This window comes from Pholis gunnellus (genome assembly GCF_910591455.1).
Source record: "Pholis gunnellus genome assembly, chromosome: 2".
Lineage (NCBI taxonomy): Eukaryota > Metazoa > Chordata > Actinopteri > Perciformes > Pholidae > Pholis > Pholis gunnellus.
In genome coordinates this window covers 10,296,293-10,309,424 of record NC_136536.1, presented here as the reverse complement: position 1 = coordinate 10,309,424, position 13,132 = coordinate 10,296,293, and the positions used below count along the sequence as shown (strand labels likewise).

At 42.0% G+C, this 13,132-nt stretch overlaps 1 protein-coding gene across 2 annotated transcripts; it reads right to left on the bottom strand.

The window, feature by feature from the left end:
- pan2 (poly(A) specific ribonuclease subunit PAN2) lies at window positions 1–9,365 on the bottom strand. 2 transcript variants are annotated; one of them, XM_079169900.1, is made up of 26 exons: window positions 9,326–9,365; window positions 8,562–8,866; window positions 8,287–8,456; window positions 8,066–8,186; window positions 7,861–7,938; window positions 7,506–7,776; window positions 6,695–7,040; window positions 5,997–6,093; window positions 5,686–5,805; window positions 5,438–5,557; window positions 5,193–5,321; window positions 4,905–5,104; window positions 4,639–4,787; window positions 4,384–4,490; window positions 4,181–4,279; window positions 3,965–4,056; window positions 3,428–3,572; window positions 3,180–3,317; window positions 3,035–3,094; window positions 2,864–2,954; window positions 2,624–2,781; window positions 2,114–2,257; window positions 1,356–1,535; window positions 1,121–1,214; window positions 432–635; window positions 1–335 (listed from the first exon to the last, which is right to left on the bottom strand). In XM_079169900.1, exons 2-26 carry the CDS (start codon window positions 8,847–8,849, stop codon window positions 301–303), a joined length of 3,636 nt encoding a protein of 1,211 aa, XP_079026026.1. In that variant the 5' UTR covers window positions 8,850–8,866; window positions 9,326–9,365; the 3' UTR covers window positions 1–300. The 2 variants fall into 2 exon arrangements, with proteins under 2 accessions (XP_079026026.1, XP_079026027.1); XM_079169901.1 differs by having other exon boundaries at window positions 444–635.
- Between the last annotated feature and the right edge of the window lie 3,767 nt (window positions 9,366–13,132).

Here is a 13,132-nt window from a genome sequence, read left to right as displayed (position 1 = left end):
TGCTCATGATACGTTTATTTATTTACATGCACCAAAAAAACATGTTGCTTTCCGTTTTTAGGTTTTTTTAAAAAGCCTCCAAAAGTATACGATACAAATGTCCTTTTTCCAAAAACCTTTCCTGGATGAAAAGTACAAATTTTGACATGATTAAAACGCCGAGCTGAAGTGGACTGTACAGCCGACAAAGACCTTCATGAACTTTCTACGCAATGCAAACATAAATGCAAAATAAGTACAAAATATGACAACAACTGATGTCAATCAAAACTCTTCAGTGGGAAGATGCCGCGGTGCAGCTCACAGCCCCATCACAGAGGGAAACACAGCAGCACCTGTTGAAGGAAGCAGAGCGTCTCTCATGAATTCCTCTATTCTGAACTCAGTATTACATCACTAACATCAGCATCTAATTCAATGTTGCGTCGTACTTTTTGGGCTACCTTGACCATCTCCTGTTTCCAATTCCGGGACTTTCCAGTCCAGCTGGCGACCTTTTTCGTAGAGTCCCTTCAGGACCTTCCTCACTTCGTCGTTCCCCCCTCCGCGACCCAGCTCCACGTGCTTCCTGTACAGCTGCAGAGCGGTGCGTGCATCTTCTATGCTGTCGTGGGTTTCTCCCTGGATGCTGAGGTCTAGGAGCCACAAAGAGAAAAAGGACAATCCGGCTGCATCTCAACCATGAAGCAGCAGTTCACAACGGGGACAAAGTGGTTCCTAGATTGACCAGCGACCCCTCCGACCCGGCCCACCTCCTCGTCTTACTTATTAAGCCGTCAGAGCTACCATGGAGACCACACTGTCACTACATATAGTTTCAAAGCGAAGCAGTCAGAAGCGTCTACAATATGAGTTTAATAGATGAATCCCGGATGTCAACGAGTGTCACTCTTACGCAATGTTTAAACACTACAACTACACCTCCTGATGAATGCATGTCAAATATTCTCTCTCAAACCAAACCGTGAAGTTGCAAGAGAGCCAAACAATGAGCTGAAAGATGCTTCAAAGCTCCATAGAGTTGAAGGAACTGTAGTCGGCTGGTAATGATCTGACCCTTTCGCATTACATGTAGTCATGTGATCTGCTAATTAGAGCAGATACTTGATCATTAACTTACCTAGAAAGTACCAGGCGAGGAATCTCAGCGAAATCATCCTTTTGCGGGGTAAATGGAACAGGTAGACGGTGTCGATGACTTGGTCCTTCAAAACCTTCAAAACAGCAAAGAAACAGACTAAAGTAACCTGTGTTCATTTTATGTATGCACTACCAAGTACTTTCTCAGTCAACTGGTAGCCTAAAATAGCCATTTAAATAAAATAATGATACTTTAAAGTTGTGAAATAACATACCAGTAAATTAATGACCCGAAAGTCCTTCTGTAAACCGTGACCAACAAAGCGAACTCCTGTGTCAATGAGGAAGCGCAGCTTTAAGTAGGTGGACTTCAGCGTGGTCAAATGCTTTGAAGAAATCTTTGCATCCAGGTCTCCCGGTTTGATGCCAGAATATTGAGTCAAATAGTCGACCACCTGGAAGAACAGACATTCAGAAGTGTTAGGGGTGGACGGCAAGAGCGATGCTTTCACAAGTTCTTCTTCAGGGTTAATGTTCATCAAAACCAATAAATGCAGTTTTTCCCATCAAGTTAGAAGTAAGTACTCAGTATAGTTGCTTGTCTAACTAGACAAACAAGGGACAAGTGATAAAGCACAAATAAAGATCAGGACATTTTCTGTGACGCTTACTTCTTGTCCATCAGGAATTGGAAAGTAAACAAAAGAAAACACACTCTGTGGATGTGCTACTTATTTCAGAACTTTCCAGAATTGCTTGATCTGCAGTCCGACCAAATGTCGTCTTCTTGAATGAACTTCTTGTGACAGATTATCCTCCATTGTGTGTATGAGTGTATTATCATCACCAACAAAAGGACACACTGTTCAATGACAATGACGGTGTAACATTATAGAGGTGGTGATCGGGAAAAAGTCTCATCCCCGTGGAATAGTTTATTTGTCAGATGCATGGTGTTTCCACAACATTCAACACTTCCTTTAAAGGTTACATTAACGGACTCCCCCCCCCCCCCCCACTGTGTTCCCCCTACCTGCTCCTGAGTCGATATGTAGTCATCGATGAAGGGCACCCCCTCGTTAGGCCCCTGACCCCTCACACAGGTGATCCTGGCCACGGACATCTGGCTGGGCTTGATGGTCGACTTGGTGCCGTCACTGCGAAGCTCCGCCTCTTCCTGCAAACGCACGGTCATGAGTTTTATTCAAAGTGTCCTACCACAAAAAGATGACTTTACAACAACAAACAGCATCAGTACGAGCATCAACACACTGTACAATATAAAGGTAGTTTGATTACAAAATTACAAAAATTACTCTCAGCAGAGCTCAACAATTAAGCTTTATTTACATTGAGCTGAATCTCGTAAGACTCATCACAAAGACATCTAAATCATTCATCGAATATATACACAGCTTTACAGGAACCAGGTTACTACAGTGCCTCTTAACCCGAGTTCTCTGAGTGAGCTGGTTTCTTGTAAACATCCGGTGTGACAGACAGCGTGAGGTACACAGACAGCGGCGTTGTAACCCAGACGCACCTGGTTGAGCGTGACAAACTCGGCGTCCAGCCCCACCATGTCACCGGCCTGCGGCATCTCGCTGACCATGAGGGGGATGAACGTGGCGTGACTCTTCCTCTGCTTCCGGGCCAACGAGGCCTCCGTCAGCAGCACGCTGGCATCTATGGGATTTTTAACTGAGACAAACCTCAAAGCGTGAGCAGGCGAGTAAAAAAAACCGACACGTAAATTCACCAGGTTTGTTGTCCTACAACTTACTGCGGAGGTCGTATTTGGTGTGGTAGTTCCTCTTGGCATAGTACAGGATGCCCGGCACTTTCCAGCTCACATCAAATTGGGCAGCTTCAGTCTTTGACAAACACGAACACAATACTTTGACATGACCGGAAACATGACATGTCAGTAGCATAAATGAAATCAAATAGTTACCTTGTCAATTGGCTCAATTAGGAAATCATTGAAGAGGTACCACTGCTGATGTGTGACTCCCTGAAACAGACACAGATTGTATAAACTACACTTTGTCTGTATCAGTATCTGTTGGACTGTATTTTATAATCTAAGCTTTACGCACCTCTTTTCTTTGATGGTAGGTCTCTCCTACTTTGATGTGTGCAACCAAGTTTCCACCGGTGCGAGCATCCAGGATGTGAGGCACCGTGACCACCAAGTCGTAGACCGATGCGCCCTCCTCCTCTTCAGCAGTGCTTAACTGATAAGAGACGAGGCAACAAGTTGTTGGTTGCATGTAAGTCTTTACACACAAGCTAAAACCAAGATCAGATCAGAATCTGTGTTTTAATTAAGATCTTTCTCCTTCACCTCCTCTCCTTCAGGCCAGCTGCTGATCTCCAGACCCTGACTTTTGCTGATGGACATCTTGAGAGTCAGCGGGATCCAGACGTGTCGCAGATCCTCCGCTCGCGTGTCAAAGGTGAAGCCCTCCATATTGCAAACGCCCTCCCCGCTGCATTGGGATGTACAGTGACGTGAAAGTGTTCAGACACGTTCAACTGATACAAGTTATGTTATTTGTAGGGCTGAAACAATTAGCCTTTAAGTCAATTAATGGGAAAACGAAATTGAGTATCAATTGTTAAAATCCATTTTTGGCAAACGTGAGCCTCTCAAATTTAAGATTTGCTGCTCATCTCTCGTTTATAGAACTTTGGACTCTTGTTGGGACAAAACAAGCAATTTGAAGACGTCTGGGGAAATCGCAAAAGGGCATCAAAAAATATTTTCTGATGTTTTATAGACTGAACAGTTCATTCATTCATTAATCCAAAACATTAATTGACAACGGCGAAAATGAACGATGCAAAACTATTTCCTATACTATATTAAAAGAGATCTTACTCCAAGCACCACTCGGTGGGCATGGGCGGGGGGGGTTCTTTAGGTTTTGGAGGCTCCATTGCTTCTTTCTGCATGGCCTTATTGAAGCAGTACTGTGAAGAACGACAAACGACAATTACGTCATTTATTTATCTAACGACAGATGTGTTGTGAATTAAATGAAATGTATTTGAAACCGCCAGGATGGAAATAAAAAACAAAATGAGTGTCATTTACCTCCGCCTGGACCTTCCAGAATTCAGCCTCTTTAACGCTGTTTACCTCACAGTTGATGACCAGAACATCTGGGAGACATCGAATGTTGCGTGTCTGCACCTAAAGCGGCACACAGAAACACTCGTGATGCAGAAAAGACTTCAACGAGACTACGAAAGTCTTGTCAGATAATACGATGCGGCTGGAGGGGAGCTGTAACTCACTGTGGGTTGATACTTCTCACAGTTTTCACACCACGCCTGAGTGCTCTGCTCCAGACAGATGCTTTTCTTCAAGATCTCAGCAAAGTCATATTCTTTTACTGTTTTTTCTGACGAGGCAAAGTTAGATGAGTACATTGTCAACAGTTAACTATTATTATTCACTTTTAATTGGTCTTTTAGGGGCAAGCTTGAGGAACATGATAGCTGGCATAGACTATCTACAAACAGCCGTGTGAAAGCGTACGCTGAACTCACCTTGAGAGTTCTGCTCGGGGTAATGCATGGTGAAGAGCAGCGACAGGGAGGAGCGGACCGTCTCCTTGCCACAGCGACACAAGCTGCTGTTCTCAACTTCACAGCCAAACAGTTTCCCGATGGCGGATTCACCAGAAGAACCCAGAGTACTGCATAAATGTGTCAGACACATTAGTGATCATCCTCACATCTTCCCTAAACTGTACCTAGAATACCTCCAGACTCTGTGCTGGGCGTGTCAAACACTTTTTTTTTTAATCTCTGACCTGCTGCTGGCTCCCCTGTAGGCCTGTGGGCCCTCCTGCTCCTGCGTCTCCTGGTGGAGCTGGGTGAGGATGAAGCGGTTCCAGCTCTGGATTAAGCGACCGAGCCTGGCCTTCCCCGTTTGCTCGTCTGAGTCCGCGAGGATCAGACCCAGCGCCGACGCTTCTGGGATGGTCCGAAATGCTCGGAGGAAGTTACTCGCCTTGAGGAGGTGGAGAGGTGGGATTAGGAACTCTGCGCGGGACACAATGTGCAGTTGCAACACAATGTCGGTTGTAACAAACAGCTACCTGACATGGATCTCCTCGTGACAAATCCAACATGTGGAAGAGGAAGCCAAGCTCACAGGCCAAGCAGAACTCCTTCTGGCACAAATGGTTTTGCACTAGGTACCGGATTGGCTCCAGGAAATACAGCACCTAACGGGCCAACACAGAAACAGGAGAACAGCTGAGCAATGGGTCAAAGAAAACAACAACTTTTAATTAATCTCTCAAAAATAAACAAAAATTCCCTTTAAAACCTTGCTTCTTACCTGGATCATGCAGTTGCAGTAAGCATTCGGGATGTGAGGCTCCAGACCAGCGAACAAGGTTCTGTTGTAATGTTTGAAGTCAAAGTCCTCCAGTCCAAGTTTAGAGTATTTAATTGTGACCTGATCCAGCACAAAGATCAAACATATTTATATACACAGCAACAGCAAACAAATGATTAAAAGAGGATTATTATTATTTTCCAACAGTCCTCTTATATGAAAAGCATGATAGATATGTTGAGTCCAACCTTTCTGTACTTTTTGGGCACCATGTAAAGATGTGGCTCTTCATCACGTCCAATTGGTGATTCGGGGACCTGGTTGTAATTATCATAATCCAGCTCCACGTCTTTTATTTTGTAAGGAACCTGAAATAAGACAGGAAATAGATTTTTGATCGTTGTGACACGTGTTGACACTGAACACAGAAAAAAATGTTTGTTATCTAGATCTGAATATAGTGGAAATTACAGGGTTGTTCACATAATGTGTTTTGTTATAACAATGAAAGGCTGTTTCAAAGTAGTGTTAGGTCTACATTGTGTGTTTTTTGACATGCCTGGTTCCGAGGGCGGGTACGAGGATTTGCTGCATAGCCGATGAACCCAACAGTTTTCATGGTGCGCAGGATTTCTGGGTCCACAGGAGGAGCTCGTCTGTTGGAGAGAACAATAATGGGCCTCATGCCAGAACCACTCATGCGAACAGATTTGTTCGTAAGTGACTCGTACGAGTGACGCAGGAGATGAAATCACCAATTTTCTCACGTTTGAGTCTGTGTTTCACATTGTTCCCTATTTGACTCACATCATGACATCACTTCAGGAGAATTAGCCAACCGTGACTGCAGGAAAGAGAAATTAATAAGCGTGGTGTGCTGTTTGATTTTTTGATAAAGCTGGTGATGTTTATTTCAAAACCAAAAGTGCATTCTTCTGTCTCTCGGTACTTTCCTGACTTCCCCATCTTGTCCCAAGTCTAAGGGTTCCCACGTAAGACGTGAATCTTGGTCACAAATATGATTTACATTTTTAACAAAGACAAAATAATTTCCGAACACAGCTGGGAGTAAATGCAGTATTTGCTGGGAAAAAATGTTCAGCCGCAGATTTGATGTGTTTTTCAAAGTTTGTGGACAACAATAGAGCTCTATCATGCAGAGAAGTGATGTCGGTGCTGTTGCTTTTATGTAGGGTTGCCATTGCCAGTCACATAACTCCAGCTGTGGTAAAGACATAGTGCCGGTGACTGTGTTACCTGGGGCTGGGCGTAGCCATTGTAGCGGACCAGTCCGACAGCAGATGCTCTGTGCTGGTCAGTTGCGTGGGGATAATCGAGAGGGGCAGCAGATCGTGGTTCCAGTCCAGCTGAGGCAGCGTGTCCACGAGGCAAGGCAGCGCGAACTCCGTCTCCCGGGAGTAGTCATTGAATGAAACCTCTGGAGCGTCAGACCACAGGTGCACACATCCCCCAGAGTCCCCGAAGGCCAAGGCTTGTTTGCTGGCCGATACGTCGAAACTCATGAGTACCTGGCCCACGGTGTTGACGTGGAAAATGTCCGCCATATTGGCAAGACCAGTGGGTTCACAGAACTGGCACTGACCTGGACAAAGAAACAGGAAGTGGAACATTATTCTCAAGGTACAAGAAACATTTGCACTCAGTTACCTAAACACTGGTAGATGTAGCCTGGACAATCCTTACTACTACTGTTGTCACTTAGGTATTTGAGTGTGATGCTGAATACAAATCTTCATGTTATTGTAATAAAGAACATGTGTCACGTTTTTAAGTCTTATAAGTCTACAAACCCACAAACTACAGCAGTCATTCCGTAAAATGTTATCAGTCGCCATATAAATTTGCAGAATTTCTTCCCTCGTCTTTTATGACGGAGCCTTAATGTTCGTATTGTTGTGATAATTGTAGCCTACTTATAACACTGAATCTAATATGAAAGGATAGCATAAATACTGTTTGTTTAACTGATGAGAAGAAAAAAACAAGGTGATGCAGAAATGGCAGGCAAGACGGTCAGGAACGTGACCCCACATTCCCCGGCTGGTACCTGTCTGTGAGATGATCGCCAGGCGTGACGTGTACGTCGGAATGAAGCGCAAGAACAGGGGGTCCACGTGAACCTGAAGTGGCGTTACTGCTCGCATCATACGCAGGTCATACACCATGAGGAATCGGTCGCACGCCAACCCATTCATTCCTCGGCTGGAGAACCCGCACGCAGCCAGAAGGTTTCCGTGAACATCAAAGTCTGAAAGGCTGCCGGAGAACGCGTCAAACTCGTGCTCCGTTTTGAAGCTACGCAAGTCCCGAAGGGTGATCTGTTTTCAAGCAGAGAGTGAATGTGAGTTAGCCAGAAAAAAAACACGTTTCACAAACTGATTCGATGATCAAGTCGTCCTTACCTTGCCAGAAGTGTGTCCACAGTAGAAGTAGCGACCGGTTTGGCGCATTATTGCCACTCCAGGTAGGTCGACAGTGAACTGTCAAGTACACATGACAGGAAAGTAACCAGTCAATCCATTGAATATATGTTATTTTATATAATGTGACACTTGTGTCCTGTGGCGCTGTATGCGTAGATACTTGTGGGTATTGATAATCTCTCACCTTTTGGGTTTCTTGAACAGTATTCAAGTCAAGTTCAACCGCATAGTTTTGCAATCCACCCATGAGCAAGGTGTTGTTATCAGTCATGAGGAGACTGTGCATATCAGCTCCTTCATCCATCCTGGAATGTACACAGACACAATAACTCATTCTGTGAGCGAGCACATGATTGTCAACAATCTATCGGCCAATGGTCCCAGTCAATACTTTGTGACACTTACGGGTAATCAAACATAACAAGGCCCCCGCGAGTGTGGCATTTGAGGTTACACTTTGAAAGGAACAGGACGCCTGTTTCCAAACTCTGAATGTGTCGGATGTCATCTGATGCACTCGCTTGGAAAGAAGAATGGCGGCCCATTGTAGGTCCAAAGAACGAGGTTACATGACCCTATAGAGAACGAGTAAAGAAACAAGATTGAGAGAGTGTGTCTTTCAGAAACATGCAGGCTGTACTATACTCTATTTCCCATCATAACCATAATCATAATCTTACTCTGTGGTTTCCCGTCCAGAGCATTTCCTCCTGGAGATCAAAATGTGTTGCAGTGACTGGGATGCCAACTTCTGAAACTGCACTGTGTAGCTCTGAAAACATCCCCTCCATGAGGTGCACAGACTCGGGACCTGTCCCGTCGAGGCCCTCCGGGTCAAGGTCCACGCCCTGCAGTAGACTGGGGTTCAGGTGGGGGTCCATGGAGGGCTCCATCCCCGCCTCCAGAGTCCCGTGAAGGCTGGGCGGGTACTCACCCATCCCAGCGTCCAGACCGTCAAAGTTCATCATGAGTAAGTTAAATCAACCTGCAGATGAAGTACACGTTATATAAATAATAACACACCACCCTAGCAAATAAATGCATTTCATTTTCGTAGGTGTTTTTATTAAACCAAACTCAAGTACCGGTCCATATCTTCAGGCTTATTCTAATGTTAGCTTTGGCTATCAGTAGCTAGCCACAGAAGCTAGCATTAAAGCTAACTGTTAGCAACAGTCTCCGAAGCCAAAGTTAGTGTTTATAACTGAAATGTGTAAACGTTACAGAAAGCTAAGCTAACTTCTCTTTACTCAGCTAGCGTTAGTTGCCGTTGACGGCTAACGCTGCGGCTAATTTAGCTAACCTGGCTAAAGTTAGCATGAACCAGACAGACACTGATGTCACATTTCGTCACTTTCTAGACACACAAAATCTGCATAACTGAAAATGTGTTTTTCCTAAATACTTGAAAGACTTGAAATATTAATATAAAGTTTACACAGACCTCTTCTTGTGATGGGATAGGAGTCCATGCTCGCTTCATTCACAACAACAACAAAAAAACTAAACACTTCCGGAGCAAACAGGGGTGCGTTCAAGAGCCGCAGTGTTTGTAAGTTTTCAGAAACAAAGTACATTTCATCAGGTAATTAAATGTACAGGAAATAAGTGCAATTTAGTGATACTTCACTTTAGTATTTTCATTTTATGATCATCTGTACCTTTACTGCATTAAATTTCTACTTTTTACTCCCAACATTTATCTGACAATATTCTTTCAATAAAGTCAATACTCTACAAACTGCAAATCTCATGTATAAACTTATTTGCCGGCTTCATTACTATAAAAAAAATTGAATAATAAATAAGTAAATTTTGCTGTCAATACATCTGTTTTTGAATGGAGGACGTTTACTTATAATGGAGTATTTGTACACCTTGGTATTTCTATCAGGCTATTATAGCTTGAGATAATTTGATGAATTTCACATTTTTAGAGTGGAAACGGTTAGTACATTAATCTATTAGATGATCAACAGAAGATTAATCGGCAGCTATATCAATGAATGATAAATGTTTTATATCATATTCAACAAAAGATCTTTGAGTTTTAAACTGTTTGTTGCACGAAACAAGACATTTGAAGGTGTTACCTTGGGCTTTAGCCAATTGTAACAGTATTTTTCAGTGTTTTCTGACGTTTTATAGGCCATACATTTGATCGATTAATTGAGAAAATAATCAGCAGACAAATTTTTCACGATTAATATGTTTAGTTGCAGGCCTACAAATTAGCTTTTGGGAGTATGTACCATTAAAGCATCAAATAAACTGAAATGGCAAAGAGCTTACAAATGTGCTCTGGGTCAAATTTTTGTTTTAAAAACTTTAATATTTTAATTACAACTGCATTTATGCATTACATATTACATTCCTTTGCAATAAAACACCACAAACTAACAGACACAAAACAAATATGGGCCAGGTTGATATTCCAGCACTGTTGTGCTTGATGGTTTCTGTGGCTCAAGGCAAAATATAAGGAGCCCAGAATCTTGGGCGATTCTGTGCCTCATGATTTATGTCCATATGTTCAACGCAACACAGGAAAAAGTATTCACTTTGAGTTGTGAGGCAAGTTGTAAAGGTGTGGACGTTGGGGCGGTGAGTGAACGTCTGACTTTAATAGAGAAGATCTGAGTTTCTTATTGCTGCAAATCTACAAGCTACATATATTACCTTCAGTATAAAGATAATCCATGCACAACATCTCAGTGATTGTCCCGTAAAAGGGACAAATTGAGCAGCATATTTAGGCTGTATACATTTGTTCTTTGTTAATTTGAATTGAAGGAGTAGCAGGCTATCGGTACTCTTTCCATCTTTACAAACATTTTAAATTAATACATACATTACAAGAAAGTCTGCTTCCTGAATTAGTTTGATCATACTGTTTAGTGCACTTAATGAGTCAGTTACAGACATATTACTACAATAAAGAACATAAATGGGGAAGATTAAGGAAGCAGAAAAATATCTTAAGCCTTCCCATGTCATTTCCTTTCTATGTAAAAGAACATTTCAGATAAAAGGCAAAGGTTTTTCTCTGGTACACGAGAGGGGCAGATCGTGGACACGGATGGAAAGTTTGTCCAATCTGTGAGGAGAATTCAGTTCATTATGTCCCTGAACTGTAAAGGTTAATTTCACTTCCTCAACAGACATCACGTGAAACCTGATTAGGACACATTGATGTTAATTGGTGTGTCACACCAGTGTTTTCTATCACACACACTTGAGTTGAATCACAAGTGTAAATCACTTCAGATAAGAATATTTAATATATGTCATTAAAGCAAAATATATTAAATTTAAAAAGTAGAGGGATATTCAAATATAAATAACCTTGTTCATAATAGCCCACGGTTAATTTAACTTTAACTGTTGTGATTACAACACACAATCACTGTCTTTTTCAGTGGTGGAAAGTAACTAAGTAAGTTTACTCAAGATATAATTAAGTACAATTCTGACATACTTGTACTTTAACTGAGTATTTCCATTTTATGCTATTTTATACTCCAGTCCATCTCATAGGTAAATGTACATTTTAGTCAACGACATTTATTCGACACTTTACTTTTTACATATAAAAACATATGCTATGCTGACACATATGATGCAGTATACTATCTACCCAGTAGCTACAAATTATCTGAAATGAATGAGCTACAACATGGAAATACATGGAAATACTCTTACATGTACAATAGAAATCTATAACACTTTGAAATAATACATTCTGCATAACGAGTACTTTTACTTTTGATACTTTATGTACATTTTGCTGATAATATGGGACTTCACTGGTAATGGAGTCATTTTAGACGGTGGTGTTTCTATGGCTTCATCTTCCTTTTTTGTGCTAACCGAGAATTACCTCATATGATGTAATTATTCTGACCTCATAATCATCCAGCCTGTATAAATACGTGAACATGGATTTGCACTCGACATGAACTCACCTGAGAAACTCCACATGAGAGGTGCGGTCACCGGCAACACTTAAATTGCAGCACGATTCAACACAAACACTCACATCACCCACAGGCTCGAGCTCACAACAGAAGGCGCTGACCGGACACAGCTCGTTAAAACAAACCTACCGACAAAACACCATGGATTTTTGTTTCAAGTCTTTCGCTGCTCTTTTCTTGCTTATATCGGCTGCGTCCTGCGCTCCAGCCGGGCACACTCTGCAAGATGCATGCGGGGATGTGCGGAGCAGCTCTCTGGAGCTCAATCACGTTGCTCGAACTGTTTCAAAGGAGGTACGTTTTTTTTATTTTTTTTATTTCATTATTTGGAATTTTTAATGCAAAATACGCCGCAAAACATTGGCAATGACATTTCTATAAAGCCTCAAATTGTGTTGTGTATGAATGTAATGCTTTTACAAATGTGTTTTTATGTTGAAGCATGAATTTAAACACCAGCAATATATATATATTTGAAATTTCACTGACTATCATTAGTGTTAAATTAATTCAATTCAAGTGAATCAAAAGGTCCTTTATTCAGACAGAAGCTTCAAGAACAATTTTGTCAAAACATCAAAATACAACTTAGTATATAAATTATTTTGACAGTACACATGAGGATTAACAGGCATTAACACTACATGTTGACTTAAAACATGCGGTTCATACCAGCATTTACTGATTGACATGTTTACTGTTTTTATATAATGCAACATTGTTAAGCATGTTTGTCTGAAATGGTTTATAGGCACGAAATGGATCCACAGATGTGTCAGACTTCTCCACTGCACTCGTTTGGATGGAGGCGAAAGATATGTGTGACCCTGAGACCCTCAAACAGAATCCTGCGGTAAGCAACAAATATCACATCAATTCTATTGTATCAGGGACAGCAAAAAGTTCATGGACGTAAAACAATGAGATCCCGATTGTGATGTCATTTTTAAGTCTTCCTCTTCCTCGCTCCTTCCTCAGACATGTCTTGGGAAGATACTTAACGTCCTAACGAGATACATCTCTGCAGTCGAGAGGGTTGCTGGATATGAAAGCTGCTCCGAGTTTGTCAGCAAAGTGAAGCCGGCGATGCAAAAACTGCTGAAAGACATGAACAAATGTGTGAAGACGAGGGCAGGGATGCATCACCAGATGGTAAGCTCAGTCGCAATCAGAGTCAGAAATCTGTGCAGCATTTCTCAGATACCATTGGACAAACGTTTCATGTTTTTTTTTCTTCTGGTTCTGCAGGAATCCCACACCAGTAATGAAGAAAC